The sequence below is a fragment of the Vipera berus genome (genome assembly GCF_964194415.1).
Source record: "Vipera berus genome assembly, chromosome: 3".
NCBI lineage: Eukaryota > Metazoa > Chordata > Lepidosauria > Squamata > Viperidae > Vipera > Vipera berus.
Genome location: NC_138204.1, coordinates 172,718,498 through 172,738,825, shown reverse-complemented (window position 1 = coordinate 172,738,825; position 20,328 = coordinate 172,718,498). Strand labels below are relative to the sequence as shown.

Sequence of the window (20,328 nt, the reverse complement as noted above, 5' to 3'; positions counted from 1 at the left end):
CAAGGGAAGCTGAAACCGAGCGAGGGAGTTTGCAGGAGTGCGAGATCGGCCGATTCGCATTTCTGGCAATCTCCCTCACTCCGTTTCAGCTTGCTTTCTGCAAGAGAAAGCCGGGCTGCAGGGCTGCCTCCGTGGGTACTGCTCTAATGCAGAGAGGGAAGGACAAAGAGGGAGGGAAGGAATGAATGAATGAATGAAGGAAGGAAGGAAGGAAGGAAGGGACAATGGGAGAGGGAGGGAGAGAAAGAGAGAGAGAGAGAAAGAGAGAAAGAGAGGGAGAGAGAGAGAAGGAGAAAGAATTTTTCTTCTTCTTTTCCTGCTCTAAAAACTGGGTGCGTCTTATGGTCCGGTGCGTCTTATGGTCCGAAAAATACGGTATATGTGCACTTCTTTTGTTGTTAGCATATAATTTCTTTACAGATCTGATAGTCTTATTTTCCTATTAACATATTTTCCAGTTTAGGAAAACTGTTGTTCTGCTTCATGAATATTTGAGATTAATTTATGAAAAAAATTCAAAAAAATTATTTTCCTGCCTATATTACCCTTTACTATAAAAGTGTATTCCTGAATAAGCTGTTTTGTGGAACTGATGTAACAATACATTTGCACTAGCCTATTTTGCAAACAGTTTAAAGATATCTAAGATACTATGAAGAATATCATTTCATATGTTTGATTCTAATGTGTTTTTCCCACTTGCAGTTACAGAATAATAAAGGACCCATGTAACTGGATCACCATTAATAATGAAGGTCAGATCAGCACCACTAAAATGTTAGACAGAGATGCACCAGATTTACAGTTATATCAATGCAATGTAACAGTTGCTGCAGTAGACCGAAGTGAGTAGAAATGCCACAAATCTTATATGTTTTAAGTCATTTTCTGCTATATATTTATTATGATTTCCTATGAAAGATCCTCCCTTAAAGAAATGACAGGAGTATTGATGAGATTGAAACATAAAAATAAAGCAGCATGTAAATCTACTTTTCAAATATAGGTAAAGGTAAAGTTTCCCCCGCACATGCGTGCTAGTCATTTCTGACTCTAGGGGCCGGTGCTCATCTCCGTTTCAAAGTCAAAGAGCCAGCACTTGTCCTAGGAAGTTTCCGTGGTCATGTGGCCAGCATGTAAAGGTAAAGGTAAAGGTTCCCCCGCACATGCGTGCTAGTCGTTTCCGACTCTAGGGGCCGGTGCTCATCTCCGTTTCAAAGCTGAAGAGCCAGCGCTTGTCCAAGGACGTCTCCGTGGTCATGTGGCCGGTATGACTAGACGCCAAAGGCGCACGGAATGCTGTTACCTTCCCACTGTAGTGGTCCCTATTTTTCTACTTGCATTTTTATGTGTTTTCAAAGTGCTATGTTGGCAGAAGCTGGGACGAGTAACGCGCTCACTGTTACACTCTGCACTCGGGATTCGACCCGCCAAACTGCCGACTTTCTGATCGACAAGCTCAGCGTCCTAACCCACTGAGCCACTGCGTCCCTTTTCAAATATATTGGATATATAAACTGTAATTGGGGCTTGCATCTCCATCACTAAGTGATATGGTTAAGTGGAATGTCACATGACTGTGCTGGACTTATGTCAGTTTCACCACAGTTTTTAAGGTCATTAAGTGCAACATTCCATGACTGCAGCTTGCAACTTCCTGATAGCTAAACCATCACTGCTTGTCATAAGCCATCTGTGATGGTTGGAAATGGTGGTCGTGTGACTGCAGAATGCTATAACCACCACAAAATGCATGCTGATTACAAAGCACCTAAATTGTAATCACGCGACCATGAAAACACTGCTATGGCTGCAAGTTCGAGGACCAGCCATAAACTTACTTTATCAGCATTGTTGTAACTTCAGTTAGTTGCTGAATGAGGCAGTTGGTAAATGAGGACTACCTGTATTTATTACTAGGCTTTATTTTTTGAAAAAAATGGATGAGAATATTTTTACTTTAGCAGTGTTTACATTCACTACTCCAGAGTCTGTTTTTAAATATATTTAAAAAGATAAATTTGAACAGAGAATATAGTGAAATGAGTTTTTTAAGAGATTATTTCAAAATTACCCTCCCTGTCTAGATTGAACGAATGAATGAATGAACCTTTATTGTCAAAGTACAACCATGTATACATTGAGATTGGCTGAGCCTCCCTTTGTGCCCCCATCCCCAACTTGCAGTGACACAAACCATCTTATTACATCATGTGAGCTAATTGCACAACACACTGGCCTCGCAAGTCAATCATACATAAAGTTTATAAAATTTTATCCTGTTCAAAAGCCTAACAGGCCATGGATAAAAGCTGTTCTTCAGCCTGTTGGTACGGCTGGCTATACCCCTATATCTCCTACCCGATGGTAGGAGAGTAAAGAGATACCGACCAGGGTGTGAATCATCCCTGAGAATTTTCCTCACTCTTCCAAGGCAGCGAGCCCTGGCGATGTCATCCAGTGGTGTCAGGGGACAGCCTACAATGTCTTGTGCTGTGCTCACCACCCTCTGTAATGCTTTCCTATCTGCGGCTGTCAGACCAGCATACCAAACCACAATACAATACGAGAGGGCGCTCTCTATAGTAGACCGTTAAAAGAAGGTCATTAGCCGTTGTTCTACCCTGTTCTTCCGCAGGATCCTAAGAAAGTAAAGTCTCTGTTGGGTCTTTCTGTCCATCTGGGTTGTATTAACTTTCCAGGTGAGATCTTCGCAGAGGTAGACTCCCAGAAATTTAAAGGAGGAAATTCTCTCCACACAGTCCTCCCCAATGTAAAGTGGGGCAGTTTCCTCCTTTTTCCTCTGGAGGTCTAGCACCATCTCTTTCATCTTGTCGATGTTCAGGTGCAAGTTGTTACAACACCATATGGGTAGTTTTTGTACCTCCCCCCTGTATGCTGTCTCATCCCCACCTGTAATAAGACTCACCACGGTAGTATCATCTGCGAACTTAATTATTGCAGTAGATGGGTCAGATGATACACAGTCATATGTGTACAAAGAGTACAGATAGGGGCTAAGCACACAGTCCTGTGGCGAGCCGGTGCAAAGCTTCGGGGGTGGACAAAGCAAACCCGACCCTCATTATTTGTAACCGGTCCCTGAGAAAGTCTTGAATCCAATCGCAGATGGAGGGGGAAAATTTTAAGTCAGTCAGCTTCTTGATGAATCTATTTGTTCCATTATTAATGGAATGCTGCTTTTTTTTGCTTTTTCTCAATTCTTTATAGCAGGATCATTATAAACATACTCTTGCTTAATGAGTAGAACAACCTGATTGCAAATGAGTTTTTTTCCCCAATCTGTTGCCTATTTATCTGATTTGCTTAACTGTGGTTAAATCAGGAACTCACCACTTCTTCTTTATTAATATACACCAAGCTCATTCAGGAAGCTTCCAGCATTATTTATTAATTGATAGCATTATGTTTAAACTTGATTCATAGCCAATGCTTTTCTAGTGACCAGAATATACACCCACGGTCTCTTCTTTGTTATAGAAGCTGTGCTTGTTTGGATATAGGGAGGTTGTAATCCAAATGTATACATAGTTATGTTTCTTGCTTTATTTATGTACTGGTACTAGAAAGGGGAACACTTTGGAAGAAATCATTCATAATATATTACCACACTATTTTTTACAATTTAGTAAGAATCCCAGCACTGCAGCTAAACTAATGTATTTTCTTTTGTGTTAAATATTTTTGAAGCCATGATTTAACATGGCTAGTGCTAACTGAATTTGGAGATTCATATTTTTAAGAATTTTTATTGTACCCTCTTAGCAGACATCACTGTGCACTAAAATAGTTTTTAAAAGCTCAAATATTCATGTGTGTCCTTTTAAAGCTGATTTAATTCAAATGCATATAATTTACTCATCTTGCAAAAATTGACAAAAGGCATCAAGTTATTAATCTAATCAATTTTCTTTTTCTTGTAGAATCATAAAAATTAAGTTTTCTATCTAATTATAGTTTTAATAAATGATGGTTTTTTTCCAGCAATGGAAGAACCAATAAGAACATTTGCAGCATTTCTCTGTTACTAACAAATGTCTAGATATTGATATGCCTAATCCTAAACAAATGCACTCTTCCAAATAAGCAGTAACATGATTACTTCTACCATTCCTAAATGCCAAGTGTGTTGTACTTTTTGAATATTGACACATGTTGTTAACCTTCTTAATCAAAGATACTAATTTGCTCTCATTTTGCACTTGGTCACACTTTCAAGTCAAAATTTAGGCTTGTGAAGTGAAAGTGAAAAGGATTTAATAACCAGTGGCACCAGTTTTTTTCCTTTAACCACCAAAGTTCTATATCACTGTATACTTACACCAGCTACTATCATCTGGCATTCTCAGTCTAGATAGTCTTTGATAGTATAGGTAATTATGATTACAATTGAGGCCAGAATTTGTGTTGTTAAGCAAGGTGGCTGCTAAGTGAGTTGTACCCAATGTTATGACCTTTTTGCCATGATTGCTGTGGTGGCAGTATTTCAGGCTAATTCTGCTGACTGCTGACTGCCAGCAGTTCGGCGGTTCAATTCTTACCAGCTCAAGGTTGATTCAGCTTTCTTCCGAGGTCAGTAAAATGAGGACTCAGATTGTTAAGTGAATCACTGCAGTTTTTAAGTGAATCATGTAGTCATTAAGTGAATCTGGCTTCCCCTGTTGACTTTGCTTGTTGGAAGCTGGTTGACAAGGTTGCAAATGGTGATTGCATGATCCTGGGATATTGCAGCTATTGTAAATATATGCTGATTGTCCAGCATGTGTTCATATGCAACTGTGGAGATGCTGTGCTAATCATAAGTGTGAGGACCAGTTGTAAGTTGTTTTTTTCAGTGCCATTGTAACTTCAAATAAATGTTTGTAAGTTGAGGACTATCTATACAACGCTTCCTTAAAAAAAGAAAACCTGCCCTCAGTGTAAAAATGTACAGCAAAGATCTAAGTTCCATAGTTATAGTTGAAATAAGCCCGAACAATTTTTAAAGATGTCATGTTCATAATATTCCTATTTGTTTATTATTTATTTTTTGTCATATGTACATGGCTGCCCAGATCACAAACAAGTGTCTTTGTGCAGTGTACAGCAAAGTTAAAAGCAATACATAGAAAATGATCATTAGTGTTATTTTGGAAAACCTTTAAAATTATAAAGAGAACAAAATATTGGACAATTCAGCAGGTGTTAATTTACCTGGATTTTGGAGGAGCTACATACAGCCATTGTGTTAATGCCTTTGTACATATCACCCTGTTTACATGATATACTGTAGTGTATGGCCTTCTCTTCAGATTCCCAGTCTTCCATGTGAAAAAGAGAATCATGGTCTTTCTTATATTGCAAACGAAGGCAAATTATATATTCTTAAATTGATTGGAAAAGTTGTACCTTTCCTACTGCTAGCGATTACGGTATATGCAAAATTGAAAAGTCAACCTGAAATGCCTTGTGAAATTTTTAAATGTATTCATTCCTGGAAGCAGCTTTTCCATTATTTAAACTTGTATTTAACTCAAGCTAATCATGGTTAGATTTGGATTATAATTGAATAGGGGAGCCCAGGAATACAAGAGCTTCTAATTTCTAAATTGCTTATATTTTTTAGGTGGCAAATCAGGCACTGGAACAATTGTAGTTAATCTACTAGATGAGAACGATAATTACCCAGTCATTGTTCAAAAAGAGTATACAATATGCAGAGACAGAAAACCAATTTGTCTTACTGCTGTGGATGCTGATGTAGCTCCTCACACAGTTCCCTTTACTTTTTCCATTCCTGAAAGAGACACTACAAACTGGAGATTAACTGAAAATGATGGTAAGTGCTCATTTCTAAAATCTGATTTTTTTACAATTGACCTAATACATTTGAAATAATCTCTTTTTTAATTTTTTTTCTGCAGAAAGATCAGTATATTTAGAACCATCAGATGCTTTAAACTTTGGCGAATACATAATTCCTATTAGAGTATCTGATAATGAAGGCAACTTTGGGGTTTCTGAAATCAAAGTTACACTGTGTGATTGTACAGTTCCTAAAGATTGTATTTACCCACCAAAATCATATGAACCACGTCAGAGTTCAGATGTTACTCTTGGTATTTGGGCCATCCTTGCTATGATTTTGGGATCATTGCTGCTATTGTGTAAGTTTACTTTTTCTTCATTTGACTATAAAACTGAGGTATTGAATTATAGAATGCTTTTGACATTTTAAGTTTGCAAATCAAATTCACTGATTTATGTATAATTTATTTATAGATAAATTTGTCCATTGAGATATTTGAAGCAGGTAAAAAAAATATTCCAACTGTACTTCAATCTATTTAGATGCTGCAATATTGTACCCTGTTTTGCATGTTTCTAAGCGATGCTGTGATTTTCCTCTCGCAGTACCTGAAGGCTGTTAGGGGCTGGATGGGGAGCAATGGGTTGAAACTGAACCCTGGCAAGCTCGAGTGGCTTTGGGTTTGGGGTTCTTTGGTCCATGGAGAATTGCCACCTTTGGTCTTCGATGGGGTGGCACTGCCCCAAACACACCCTGTGCATAATCTGGGGTTTTTCCTGGACTCATGACTCCTATTTGAAGAGCAGGTGGCAGTCATGGCCAGGAGGGCCTTTGCACAACTGTTTGTTGTGCATCAGTTACGCCCTTTCCTGGATCAATAATTCCTACTCACAGTCACTCATGCCCTAGTCACCTCCACCTTGTCTATTGCAACATGTTCTACATGGGGCTGCCCTTAAAATGCATCCGGGAGCTCCCGTTGGTGCAAAATGCAGCAGCCTGCATGGTTTTGTGCAGACCTCTGTGTGCACATATATCACCTCTCCTGTGGGAGCTGCATTGGTTGCCAATTTGCTTCTGTGTGCAATTCAAGGTGCTGGTTGTTACCTTTAAAACCCTTCATGGCTTGGGACCAGGTTATCTGAGAATCCATCTCTTGCCAATCACATCTACCTGACCCATTAGAGCGGGGAGGCAAAGAATGTTGCAGGTCCCATCCCCTAAGGCAGGCATGTCAAACTCGTGACATCAGGTGACTTTTTCCCCATTGCTGGCAATGGGCTGGGCACGGGTTTGATGTGATGCATCCAGCCTGTGGGCCAGCAGTTTGACATGCCTGCCCTAAGGAGATACATCTGGTGGGACCCAAAAGAAGGGCCTTCTCCATGGTGGCTCCCTCTCTCTGGAACATCACCCCTCTGGAAATTAGACTGTTCCCCACTCTAACACTCTTTTGGAAGGCCCCGAAGATGTGGTCCTGCAAGAGGCCTTAGGAACCCAGAATGGGATGGAGCCCATTAAAGGGTAGGTATGAATGTGTGTTATCTCCGGGAAGGGGTGGGGGATGCGGGCTTATTACTTTATTATTTTCATTTTTTATTATTTTTATTTCTTTTATATTGTGTTTTTGTCCTGTAAGCTGCCTTTAATTGTCATGTGCGAGTAGGTGGCAATATAAATTTTATAAATGAAAGTATGAATGAATGAAGGTCAGTGTGGCGTACATAGATAGGGCTGTAGGGGAATCAAATGTGCTGTTTAAAAAGGCTGCTTTCATTGCATATTCCCAACCTTCTCCTCCTCTCATTCTTTCAACATATAACACAACAGTTTACATATCTGTAAAATTAAAAAATAGTGGATTCATATTTAAACAGGCCAGAGATTGTATACATCGTTAATAACAGATTCACCAGTCTGCTGTACATCGCAGTTGAGCAATTTTCTTCTTAAAAAGCATTAGAATTTCTTTTTCAGTCAATATAAGCCATTCACTTTATACTACAGAAGCACTATAAATCAGGGCCAACTACTATTTATTTAAAATGCTACTGAATCGGGATTGACCATGAAGATGGATTTTGAAGGTAGTTGAAACTAAATGTAGTTATATAATGCTACACATAATTGATCAAGTTCCCAATGGGGATTGAGCTGTAGAAGTCCCCCACACCTCTTTAAATCAACTTCAGGCATTTTGTTAGACACATGATTCCAAATTAGGATGCTCTGTGGGCTAGCCAAATGTTAAAACAGTAAATTTTCTTACACATTAAAATGGATAGGCAAGTTTCAGCCTGCACCTTTGCTCTGCCTGTTCACCAAGCTTTCCTATTTTGCTCCCACGCCTTGGAAAAGTGAGGGAAGGTGGTTCCTTTCATCCTATAGACAAACTCTTGTTCCAAGGTATGTAGACCATACTAACATAGAATTTTTTGAAGGAATGGCTCTCATAGTTTGAATGACAGGAGAACTACAAATAGCTTAAAGCTTTCCTGTGATACCCCTTAGTAACCGGTTCTCCTCACTTTTAAAATTTTACATGATAATAGATAGCATGCAGCTTCTGGAAACTTAGAGAATTAGAGAGTTAAATGGCTGCATTAGAGGGAGACAGAGGAGTTAACACTATCTTTGATGGATAGTGGATATAATAAATACTACTAACAATTAAATGTGCTGCTTTCTCATTAACACTGGTTTTTGTCCTTCTGTAGTAATCCTGATCACGCTTTGTGGATGTTTTGGTGGCGCCCCCATGGCTGGCACTAAGCATGTTTGTGATGATTTGGCCAATCAGAATTTAATCATATCTAATACTGAAGCACCTGGAGAAGAAGTGATGGTAAGTCATATTATGATGCTTGGGAAGTACTTGTGCCTTTTCTGAAATTCTTGTATTGCTGATTAATTTAGAATTCATAGGATGGATACTGAAGTAGGAGGCTATCAAAACAAGTGCTAAGATTGTAACAAATAATATCATATTTACTTAAATTATTCCTATTAATTACAGCACCAGGGGCTGCTCCTCTATCTGCCACAGTGAGCCTGAGTAAAGGGGTAGATTTGGTTGGGCAAGTTTTACAGCCCTACAACCTCTTCTTTCACCCTCCGCTATCAGAGTAAGCATCTGCAAAGGAAGGTTAGATAATAATGAGGATTAAGTGTCTAGTAGGCCCTGGATGCTGCTAAAACAAAAGAAGAAAATAATTATCTGATTGGAGTTAAAGCTACAATTTTGTTATCTCACAGCTTGCAAGAGTAAATAGGTAGAGCCAGCTTGTCTAAACAGCTCTGCTTCCAGCTGTTAAAAGAAAGATGCAAGTCAGTCACAGCAGTATAGGAAAGAAGCTCGCCTTAAGGGATGTGATAGATGACAGGGTGGAAGAGTAAAAATATTTTAAGAAAACTATTTAAAGTTCAGCTGCGTATAAATAGCCTTCCCAAATTTTGAATTCTATTTTAGGATAGAGAAATTTGCAATGGAAGAGAAATTTTAAACAGCCCCTTAAAAATAAAATAATAATAACAACAGTAACAACCACAACTTTTGTGATGCTTCTGATGCAATCTTGGGTTCTTCCTAAGGATCTTGGAGATTGGTGGCAATGACAGCTGTGATAATTCTCATTCCTTACACTGCCTGGATGGGAAAGCCGTAGCTTTATAGGTGGGAATCAACAAATATTTTGTAATATTCCCATTAATATTAGGCTTCTTTTTAAAAAGTTATTATGGCTTTAATTTGAAAAGCATATCTTTTAATTATTATATTTTGAGTATTAATTAGATTCTTATATTGCATGGGAGTCTGCTATTTCCTTATTTTAATGGCTCAGGAATAATGCAAAGATGTTATTTTCTAAAGCATATACTGCCCCGTTTTAAATAGAATTGTCCATGCTGAGCAACATTTTCAGTAATGGTTTTCTGATGCATATGGCATTGAGAAAAATCTAATTTCAGTTTCCACTGGATTATGATTTTTGAATCAAAATTAGTATTCTACCATGGTTTGTATGTGATAACTGCAAGTTTTGGACCGAGATGCCCTATGCATGGTTACCCACACGCTTGTCACTTCTCGTTTGGATTATTGCAATGCTCTTTACATGGGGCTGCCCTTGAAGAACATCCGGAGGCTTCAACTGGTGCAGAATGCGGCTGCGCGGGTGCTTATGGGAGTATCTCGGTATTCCCATGTTACACCACTCCCGCGTGAGCTGCATTGGCTTCCGGTTGCCCTCTGGGTGCGATTCAAGGTGCTGGTTACAACCTTTAAAGCCCTACATGGCTTAGGCCCAGGGTACTTGTGAGACCACTTGCTGCCATTGACAACCTCCCATCGCCCGGTTCGCTCCCACAGAGTCGGCCTCCTCAGGGTTCCGTCGGCCAGGCAATGCCGGCTGGCGACCCCCAGGGGGAGAGCGTTCTCTGTGGGCGCGCCGACCCTCTGGAATGAATTGCCCCCGGAGCTGCGGACGAACCCTGACCTTTGGTCCTTCCGCCGTGACCTGAAGACATGGTTGTTCCAACAAGCGGGCCTGGACTAACTATGGTTTTAATTAGCTTTTTACTGGTTTTTAAATTGTCATATAATTATTGTATTTATTGTTTAATTCTTTTTTAAATTTTCTATTTTATGTTTTTAATTTTTATTGTGTGCCGCCCTGAGTCCTTAGGGAGAAGGGCGGCATATAAATTTAATAAAATAAATAAATAAATAAAATAAGTATCTACGCAGCCTGGTAGAAATGAGATGTAATCATTTAATCTAATATCACAGAGCTCTCCAGTTTCTTTCATACACAAGGGTGATGAACTTAAACAAATGACAGCTACTTGCAACTAACCAATTTTAGGAATGCTTAATAAATTGTTCACATAGTAAATCTACATGTTGTAAGTGGAATATCTATTGGAAAATTTTGTATTTTTTGTTTCTATGGTTCTTCTAGTATCTAAACCAGCTGTAAAATAACATCTAAATCTTCGTTGCTTTCTCTTCAAACATTCTAAAGAAAAGCTTTGCCTTTCCCCCCCTTTTTAGGATCCGAACATACTTCCTGTGAAAACAGGAAACATAGTTACCTGTGATCACGGTGCTGCTTCTGGAATAAAAACAGGGGGACAGGAAAGTTTTGAAATGGTCAAAGGAGGACACCAGACCATGGAATCGGTTAGGGGAGGAGGTCAGCACACCTTGGAATCTGTCAAAGGAGTGGGTCATCATACTTTAGAATCTGGAAGGGGATATGGGCAGTCCATGATGGATGCGTACAGATACAACTATTCAGACTGGCAGAATTTCACACAGCCTCGTCTGACTGAGGTAAGGTTGCTAACCAATTTCTTCAGCATGTATCTTTAGAGTTAGACTTAACTGTCTACATCTATGGGATGATACAGTCTGAATTTGGGATCTCACTGAATTCTCTATTGTTTATAGAATCTTCCTTTTAATTGCTTTCTTGTCTCTGGATTTAGGTGAAATAATTTTGCTTTTGTTTATGAATTACCATATTGTTTAGAAAGATTGTTTATTTGGACTTGTGATTTGTAATGCCTGTTTGCTTTGTTTTGTCCCCACTTGTCATATTGTTTGTTCTTCTTTCTTTAACCCATTATAATAATTTTTTAAAATTTGCCTGCTAAGCCTCTTTGAGTGCCCTCTTTATAGAAGGGCTAGGCACACATGTCAATAATAAATCTAAGCCAATTTGATCCACCAATACAGCATTAGTAATTTATATACAAATATTATTTAATTTTATTTGCAATTGCTTTAGAAATGCTAAGTTGTATATTTGTGATCAGTAGGAATCTGATTTTTTTTTGTTAAAGTCTTCGTAGATTGAATGATATAGACCAATCATGTGCATTTTTTATATATAGGAACCCATTAGAGGACACACTCTGATTAAAAATTAAACATTAAAAGGTAAATCAATGAAATTTATTTTATGAGATATGTTTTGGTTAGCGTAAGGAAACAAATGACTTTTTTTTTTCTTTTTCCTGTGCAGAAAGTATATCTCTGTGGGCAAGACGAAGAGCATAAGCATTCCGATGACTATATTCTTTCATATAACTATGAAGGAAGAGGATCGCCAGCAGGCTCTGTAGGCTGCTGTACTGATCAGCAAGAAGAAGAGGCACTTGACTTTTTAGATCAGTTGGAACCAAAGTTTAGGACATTAGCAGAAGCTTGCGTGAAGAGATAGATGACAGGGTGGAAAAATCACCACTGCTTTTATGCAGAATAGCTATTTCGAAGCTTGAATACACCAGATTTATGTTTCTTGTTTTTCCTGTAATGGGTGTGGTTAATCTAAAGTACAGTCTTAACATTAGGCTTGTCAGGACTAAGGTTTCTGTGTCTAAACTTCAGGTGCTGTGTTCTGTTTTGTTTTAGACTCTCTTTAGCTGCAACGTCAACTTGCTTTCCAAATGCAACAGTTTTATTATTTTTCTGCATTTCATGGGGATTATTTGGGGCTGCTACTTCCACAATTTTCAGGTTTCAACCATGATAACTAGGAATTCTGGGAGCTGCAGCCCTCCCACATCTGGAATATCCCCACTGGAGAAATTGACCATAGGGAAGTCAGAGGGATTTTGCCTTAAGCTAGCTATTTTTGCCTGGGTGTCAGCAAGCTTTCTTTAATTTAGCTAAATCTTTAGCTTTATAGGGAGAAATGACAAAGGATTGCAGTTATTAATTACTTGCATCTTATGAAAACAAAGATTCTTTTCTGTTTTCAGATCAAGATGCCATTTTTTTTGGAAGACCTTCCTTTCCATTCATATAACCTCTGTTTTTCTCCTTCGTAAACACCCAGTGTTTTATGATCACTGAACATAATTAGGCTTTATCATCCTTTTTTAGGACTTGGAGTGGGGATTGGCAAGGGTACTTTGGCAAAGATTGGTTTTTCCCCTAAGCCTGCTAATTTCCTCTTTTTATGTGGATGTTGTTCTTTTGACTAATAAAGATCTTTTAACAAAGTAATTGCTTATATACCATGAAATGTCTCTCTTAAATAAATCTTTTTAATTAGAGAATACATGGAATGAAAAGCAGAAATGGTTTAGTGTATACATTGATAATCTTAACAGTATAGCTAACATAAAGGATGTACTTAATATCACTGCAGAAATAAGCAAAGAAGTGCAAATGCAACAATTTTCCCCAAGTGTTTAAATTAATTGCAAAGTTTTATTTGCCTTGTTGTTCACCTGACGAATACTTTCCTTTAGTGTAATTTTTAATTACATCATAAGCAGAGGTAAAACTTGAGAAGAACTACTAATATCAGCACTGCATTTTCTTTTCTTTCATCAAAAGCAAAATATAGAGCCAAACTTGTTAAGGAACAACATATGTTGACTCTTCATTTTATGTAATGAATCATGCTTTGCAATTTTTATGTGTGAACTAACATGATCCTTATTATTCTGGTGTAATATAGATTCATTATATTTGTACACCTATAGTTAGAGAATTGGAGAGATACATAGGGTGCTAGCAATCTATAATCATAACAAAATGACAAGAAGCATATAGTATTTAAAGGTACTTTTTTGTAGACTGAAGCTTTACCTTCACAGGTATAGCCTAAACATGGAGCTGAATCTAGTCTTCCTTAAACTAAATAATTGGAAAAATTATAACCTGTTTATCTAATTAATTTCGATTGAGGTGCTCTAAATATAATTGGGTCCAGGTACATTTTACAGATCTTTTAATAAGAGATAAATAAAAGTTCTGATAGTCTATAAATACTAGCAAAGATAAGTAGTTTCAGAGAAAAGTGTTGTTGTTGCTATTGCTGTTGTCGCTAATAGTAGTTTGCTTTGTATTCCTGATATGAACATTTAAGTGCATCAGTAGGAAATGACCAGGTCTGATATAATTGGATATAAAAGCATAAAACGCTGTTACTTTTGATGCACTTAATATCTTAAATATTAAAAGAAATATCTCAGAAAATAGGAAATAAATTATGGGTCAAGGTTTTACTAAACAATTTGATTCCAGTTTCTGAAATTTAATAGTGTTATTTCACAGTCTACCCACATGGTGGCGAACATATGGCACATGTGCCACAGGTGGCATGCAGAGCCCTCTCTGTGGACATGTGTGGCGTTGCCCCAGTCCTAGGCCTTCAGCTGGGTTTTATAAAACTTTTTCACTTTAGGCCTCCGCTGTCGTGTGCAAAAAACAAAAAAAGGTTCAATCAATCAATCAATTTCAACTTCTCGCGGGAAAAAAAAAGATCTCGCAAAATTGGATTTGATTGATTGAACTTTTTAGTCACACCCAGTCTGCCTTTACCCCTGCAGCCACGCCCACCCAATGGGCCATGCCCACCCAACGGGCCACACCCACCCAATGGGCCACGCCCACTCGGCACCCAATGATACATAAGTGGGTTTTGGGTTGCAGATTGGGCACTTGGTCTCTAAAAGGTTTGCCATCACTGGTCTACCCCATATGTGACCACTTAATGTTACTAAACTATGCTCAAAGTAGTGGAACTAGTTAATAGTAGCTGCATTTTGCATTGGTTTTAATGTGATAGACTTTACTAATTTTAGCTTACTCATATGTTTGTAAACCAAGGGCAAAAACAAATGTGATGTAAGTAGAAGCAAGAAAAATGGACTGTATCAAGGCTTCATTCTTAACAATTTTTTCAGAGATAATAGAGAATGGGTTACTAAAGTTAGCTTAGTTATTTGCTCAACATATTACATCATTTAAGCAAAAATTCTGGGTGGGAATTCTGTGAATTCTAGTCTAGTATAACTGGAGGGTGCAGTATTGGGCGTTCTGTAGTACTCCATGTAAATTTTAATTATGTGAGTATTGCCATTGAGGGTAGTTGTGGTTTTCCATCTTCTGCTCCTTCCCTTCCTCCCAGTTATATGACATTTATAATTAAATGAATTCTCTTCATAACTATTATAGAAAATAAAACCCTCCAGAATAATTTATGTTCTAAAGAATGCTACATTGTCTTAACATGGCAATTAGGTTTGAATTTATTACTCCTTATCAAACTTCGTCAACTTTTGTGTTAGTTTATTTCAACTGAAGTCCAATTTTTGTCAGTTTATAAATTACAGTCATTGCAAAAGCCTATGGCTGTAATTAAGGGGAAAAAAGAAAATAATGTACTAAGTATGAAATATAAAATAGAAATTCATAATGAGACCCGATATAAATAAAATTGATAAGAACATGTACAATTGGGACTGAGACATCTACAGGTAAGTTTTCTAGGTCATAAAATTGGTTCATTTCTGAGCCCTGTAGTTGTAATATAGGGGTAATACTTAGTATGCACTATATTTGAGGTGCTTTGAATGTTCAGGCAAAGTTTTGTACATATATTATTACAGTTTCTGGTTTTTAAGTAGTTTAGATATGGGTTTTCTCTGCTTTCCTCCTTTTTATACTTGCCTCACAGTACTAGCAAATATTTTAATTATGATATTAAGACTTCTTCATTTCTATGGGGTGCAAAGATTAGGATGTCTGTATTTTTTAAAAATTAGGATGTTTTTAATCAGAGGTCAATAGCAGACAAACCTCTTTCTAGAAGAGGTTGTTATCCAGATTTTTTCCCATACAGCAATGCTGAGACATACGGATCAGGCTAAGAGTGGGACGTAAACTTCCTCCTACGCATTTTTGGCAGATTAACTAATAAGGAAAATCTCCCTTAAAAGTGTTAAAAGTCATGGTAGTCCTTAATTTTTTCATTTGGAAAAAAGTAAAGACTGAAATAATGCTTGTTTAAATCTTAGTATGTAAAGTTGATATTTTATGTATTAAATTACAAAAATATAATAAAAAGTATCACAATTTACCAGCAAAGTATGTTCCAACTTAAAATGAGTTGGGTTTTTTTTTGCAACTCTGTTTCTAAGTAGTTGTTTAAACATACTGTATAATTTCATACCTTAAAAGCATTTTTACATGAACAATACAATGTCTTCTGTGTAAAAATAAAGATAACTTCTGTAAAACCTGCTTATTTTTTATGTTCTGACTATTGTTCACTGGTAAGAATAGATGCAGTTTGAGGTTGTAGCTGGAGCTTATTTATTGCTCAGGTGTTACCATTTTTACGTCTACAATACAGAAAAATAATTAACAGTCAACATCCTTTTCAAGTGTTGCAGAGTTGCTCAGTTATATAATAACTCTGCTGCGCTTTGAATATCATTATCAATCAAAAGGCATTTAACAGAAAAGAAAATGCAGAACCAGTTTTTGCATGTGAGTTGATGAGTGAAAAATCCAAGCAAAAGGCAGAGTGCACAATGTAAATCTTTTCTAGAATTTTCTGATTGGGTGGATTTTGTCAGCTTTGGTGATGGTAGATGGTAGGGATACAGCCAAAATGGTTCTTAACTGTTACAGGGTTTGATTCCTACACAGAAACATTTTAAAATTAGAATCTTCACCAATTACTGCATAGTAATTTCTGTCAATCGTATTTCATCCTTGAATTATCGAGGATTATATCTCAATATTGTATATCTATACTGTATTCGCGTTTAGCCAATTTTATATAAAATGATACAGTAAAATACAGTAAACCTGTAAAAAAATTGTAATGCAAATCAGATTAAAAGCACAATGTACATTTTTACTAAGGTATTTTCTAAGTTATTTTATTCCTGCCCTATTTCACAAGAGTTTGATACACTATGCTTTGCAATATCACACTCTCCCAGATCACTGAAAATCATTGTTGCTTTGACTTTTTTCTTTCAACATATGTTAAATTAAGCACAATATATGTAAACAGATACTCAGATTAGCTAATTACTGTGATCTGATCAGTTCACATGCTGTTGCAGTTTTATCATCTTACACAGTTTCAGTTGATATGTCTAGATAAAACTACTGCTTTTGTCATTTTAATTATTCTAAAGGAAATACAAAAAAAAAAGAATTCTGGGTGAATATATGAGCTGATATTTTGTTCATTCATTCATAGAGATTTAAGGAGTTTTCATAACTTTGAGGAATCATTTTCCTGTGATGGTGCACCAAGGTTATAAACATGGATTATTTTAAAAACTGAATTACTTTGGGATTTGTTTTTGAAAGCGTAATCTCTTGCTTAGTGAAGGGATAACCCCTTTATTTTACAAAACTAGTAAAATAGCTGTTCTGAGTATAGTCTTACATTAAAATGATTTCTATAGAATCCATGAAAGAGGTTTAGAGTCCTTATGGGGTACTTTTGAGGGCCTGTATATGTATATTTTTCCATGTGTTTATTGGGAAAAAACCAGACAAGCAGATCTGGGTCAATATGACTGCAGTAAAATGGTTTGCTCACCAAGAACATATTGCTGGCAATTTAGTTACCTGAAATTAGTTAATCTCTTTGGCCAAATTGCAATCTTTGTCCTTGATTCTAAGAAAAGAGGTGAGGTCAAAAGATTTAATTGTTAGAAGTTTAAATGACCTCCAAGGTCCCTTCCAACTTTATTATTATTATTGCAATAAATAATTTCAGTTTTTCCTTTGCTTTTTTGTTTCATGTTTGCTTTCTATTTCAGTCAGCAATATATATATATATATGACTGCTAGTTATAGGTGATTAAAAATAGGTTTTAAGGTACTTTTGAACATGACTAAAACAGGCTTGAAAAGTGTATTAATGAGGTAATCTAAATTAATCTGAAAAAAGTGTCCTAAATAGAAATTACTATGTATATTTTAAACACACTGGCTGAACATTGAACAAGAGAGCCAGTTTGGTGTAGTAGTTAAAACATCAGGCTAGAAAGACTGGATTCTAGTCCTGCCTTGGGCCAGTCACTTGCTCAGTCCTAGGGAGGAAGCAATGACAAACGACTTCTGAAAAACCTTGTCAAAAAAGCTGTAGGAACTTTCCTGGCAGTCTCTGAGAATTGGACACAATTGAATGGAAGAAAAAAATACATTTAAATAAATGTACTCAGTATTTAGGACTTATCCTGATTAATTATTTTCCTCTTGAACATACTCTAGTATCATTCATGATTTCTAGAAAAAAAAATCTACAGAGCAAATGGAATAATACATATATGGATAAACATCCAGATACCTCCCATAATTCATTGGTAACTCCATAATTTTTCCTACACTGTTTCACAAAGGAAAATCTAAGCAAATCAAATGGACAGGAATTAAAACTTGACCAATTACTACCATCATCTTGGTTTTCTTTAAGTTTCCTAGGTTTTGGAAGCTCTTATCAATGTTCCTTTAAAGCAGGCATGGGGAGTGATGGCCCCTTTACAACCTGTGGACATTGACTCTCAGGATTCCTGAGCTGGGAGTTGAAGTCCACAAGTCATAAAAGGGCCATAGTTCCCCACTCCTGCTTTAAAGAGATAAAAATGATAGTCATTCAATGTGTTTATAATAAATTGTTTTTTTTTTTGTTTTTTTTTATTGAAAAGTTTTAAAATACAGTTTTCCTTTAAACCCCCCCCTTCCCCCTCCCTCCTCCCCTCCCTACCTCCCCCCTATCCCCCCCCTCCCCCTCTCCCTCCTCCCTCCCCTGCCTCCCCCCCCTACTTCCCCTCCTCCCCCCCTCCCCCCCCCGACTTCCCAGAGCAAAATACAAGGTATATATCTAAAAAGCAATCATGAACAATCATATACTAACAATTATAAACTCTAAAATCCATCACTCTCTAGCTTATATAGAGTAAACCAATCCTTAATAATACTAAATGTGTATAAAGAACTAAAATAAAAGAAAACTAGCGTCATTCCCATCTATGTTCTTCCACAATTCACTATTTCCTAAACATATTCTCATTTACACATCACAAACACCTATCCCTATTAACCTCTCTAGCCAAAATAGGCTATAATAGATAGTTCTTACACAAATTAACCCACATTAACCCACAAAACCTTCTTCCTCTTCCTCTGTAATAAATTGTCCATTAATTCCAAATTAAAGATTCTGTTACCATACATATCATCCCAAAACTCTTAAAAACACAACTACCACTTGACTATCAGTATGTTGTGGAAGTTCCATAGATTTCTACTAGACCTATTTTCTTTTCTTTTTTGAGCGTTTTAAGGCAGCACGCGTCACCCTCTGTTCTCTAGGATCATCCAAAAGAGTTGCATCTTGATCTCCTCCTATACCATTCTCGTCTATCTGTCCATCTTCATCCTCTTGATGTTCTCCTTCTCCAGATCCCTCTGCAGCTTCCAAAAGTGTTGATGGGGTTACTTTTAAGACATTGTTGTAAAAATCATGCGCTTGTTTCACAGTACCCAAACAGTACCTTTTGCCTTCATACAAGAAGCTCAACCCAGCTGGGATCTCCCATCTGAACCTTATATCCCTTTGCTTGAGCTCTTGCACAAGAAATATAAAGTCCTTCCTTCTCTTTAAAATCTTTGGAGGAATTTCTTTTAGAACCAAAACTTCTTGACCAGCAATCACAACTTTAGTATCATAGGCAGCTTGTATAACTTCATCTCTAATTTCCCTTTTTACAAAATAAACCACCACATCTCTAGGCAACTTTCTCTGTTTAGCAATCCACGAGTTCACACGAAACACTTTGTCCATGCCTTGTTTTATTTCAGATGCTGGATGGTTCAATACCACCTCAAAAGCCTCAGAAACCAGCTGCTTTAAATCTTCCTTAATATTCTCTTTTAGGCCTCTAATTCTAACAGCAAACTGCATCTGATAAAATTGAGCCAGACTCAGTTCGCTATCCATTTTGTCTTTTAAATCTTCAATTTCCAATACTTTTGCTTCTAATATAGCATTCTTTTGAGTCAGTTCTTCCACTTTGTCATCCAGCACCTCCACACATTTAGCTACTTTATGCACTGAGGACAAAATGTCTACCTTTATCTCTCTAAGTTTCTGTTCCATCCTTTCTTCCATTCTCTGCTCCAATTTCTCCAATTTCTCCTCCATCTGTGCAAATTTAACACCCATTGACTCCAAAATTAACTGGGTATGTTTTTCAAGATCCTTCGATGTCACTACATCTGGAGAATGCAACGCCTGCAGTAGTGATTGTTGTTGCACTGGAGAATTTCCAGCACTCCGAAAAGTTCTAGGGGGAGGTTTAGACGCCATCTTTTACTTACAATTGTGTCGCACTTTCACTTTAAGTTTTAAGCAAAGTCCATCAAGCTCGAGAGTAAAATAAAATAATCCTCTTCATCTCTTCATCTTTCCCTCTTGTACTGCTCTGCCTGCTCTTTTCCTTTCATAGTCTCTCCTTCAAGCAGGGATGGTCGCAGACGCCTGGCTCTGCTCCATTCCGAAGCAGAGACGCTAGCCAGCTGGGAGCAGCCCAGGCTACGGGGGAGTTCAATCCTTCAGCCGCCCAAGCTCCAAGCTCAGGCGGCCTCGGAGAACTCTACCCCTACCTGGGGCCTCACCCCCTCCTCTTCTCCCGAGGAGGGGGCTTCAAATTCGCCCAAACAGCTGATCGGCGCTGTTTCGGGC

At 37.4% G+C, this 20,328-nt stretch overlaps 1 protein-coding gene across 2 annotated transcripts in view; it reads left to right on the top strand.

The window, feature by feature from the left end:
• Positions 1 to 13,107, top strand: part of LOC308664876 (desmocollin-2-like) — a 36,295-nt gene extending 23,188 nt beyond the window's left edge. The window contains exons 11-17 of one of the 2 annotated variants that reach the window (XM_081322419.1): positions 706 to 845; positions 5,627 to 5,839; positions 5,925 to 6,167; positions 8,527 to 8,654; positions 10,863 to 11,144; positions 11,708 to 11,753; positions 11,839 to 12,051. In XM_081322419.1, coding sequence (XP_081178545.1) covers positions 706 to 845; positions 5,627 to 5,839; positions 5,925 to 6,167; positions 8,527 to 8,654; positions 10,863 to 11,144; positions 11,708 to 11,743 — 1,042 coding nt within the window. In that variant the 3' untranslated portion in view covers positions 11,744 to 11,753; positions 11,839 to 12,051. Of the gene's footprint in view, positions 1 to 705; positions 846 to 5,626; positions 5,840 to 5,924; positions 6,168 to 8,526; positions 8,655 to 10,862; positions 11,145 to 11,707; positions 11,754 to 11,838 lie in introns of both variants that reach the window. The other variant, XM_081322418.1, reaches the window with a different exon arrangement.
• Positions 13,108 to 20,328: the final 7,221 nt, after the last annotated feature.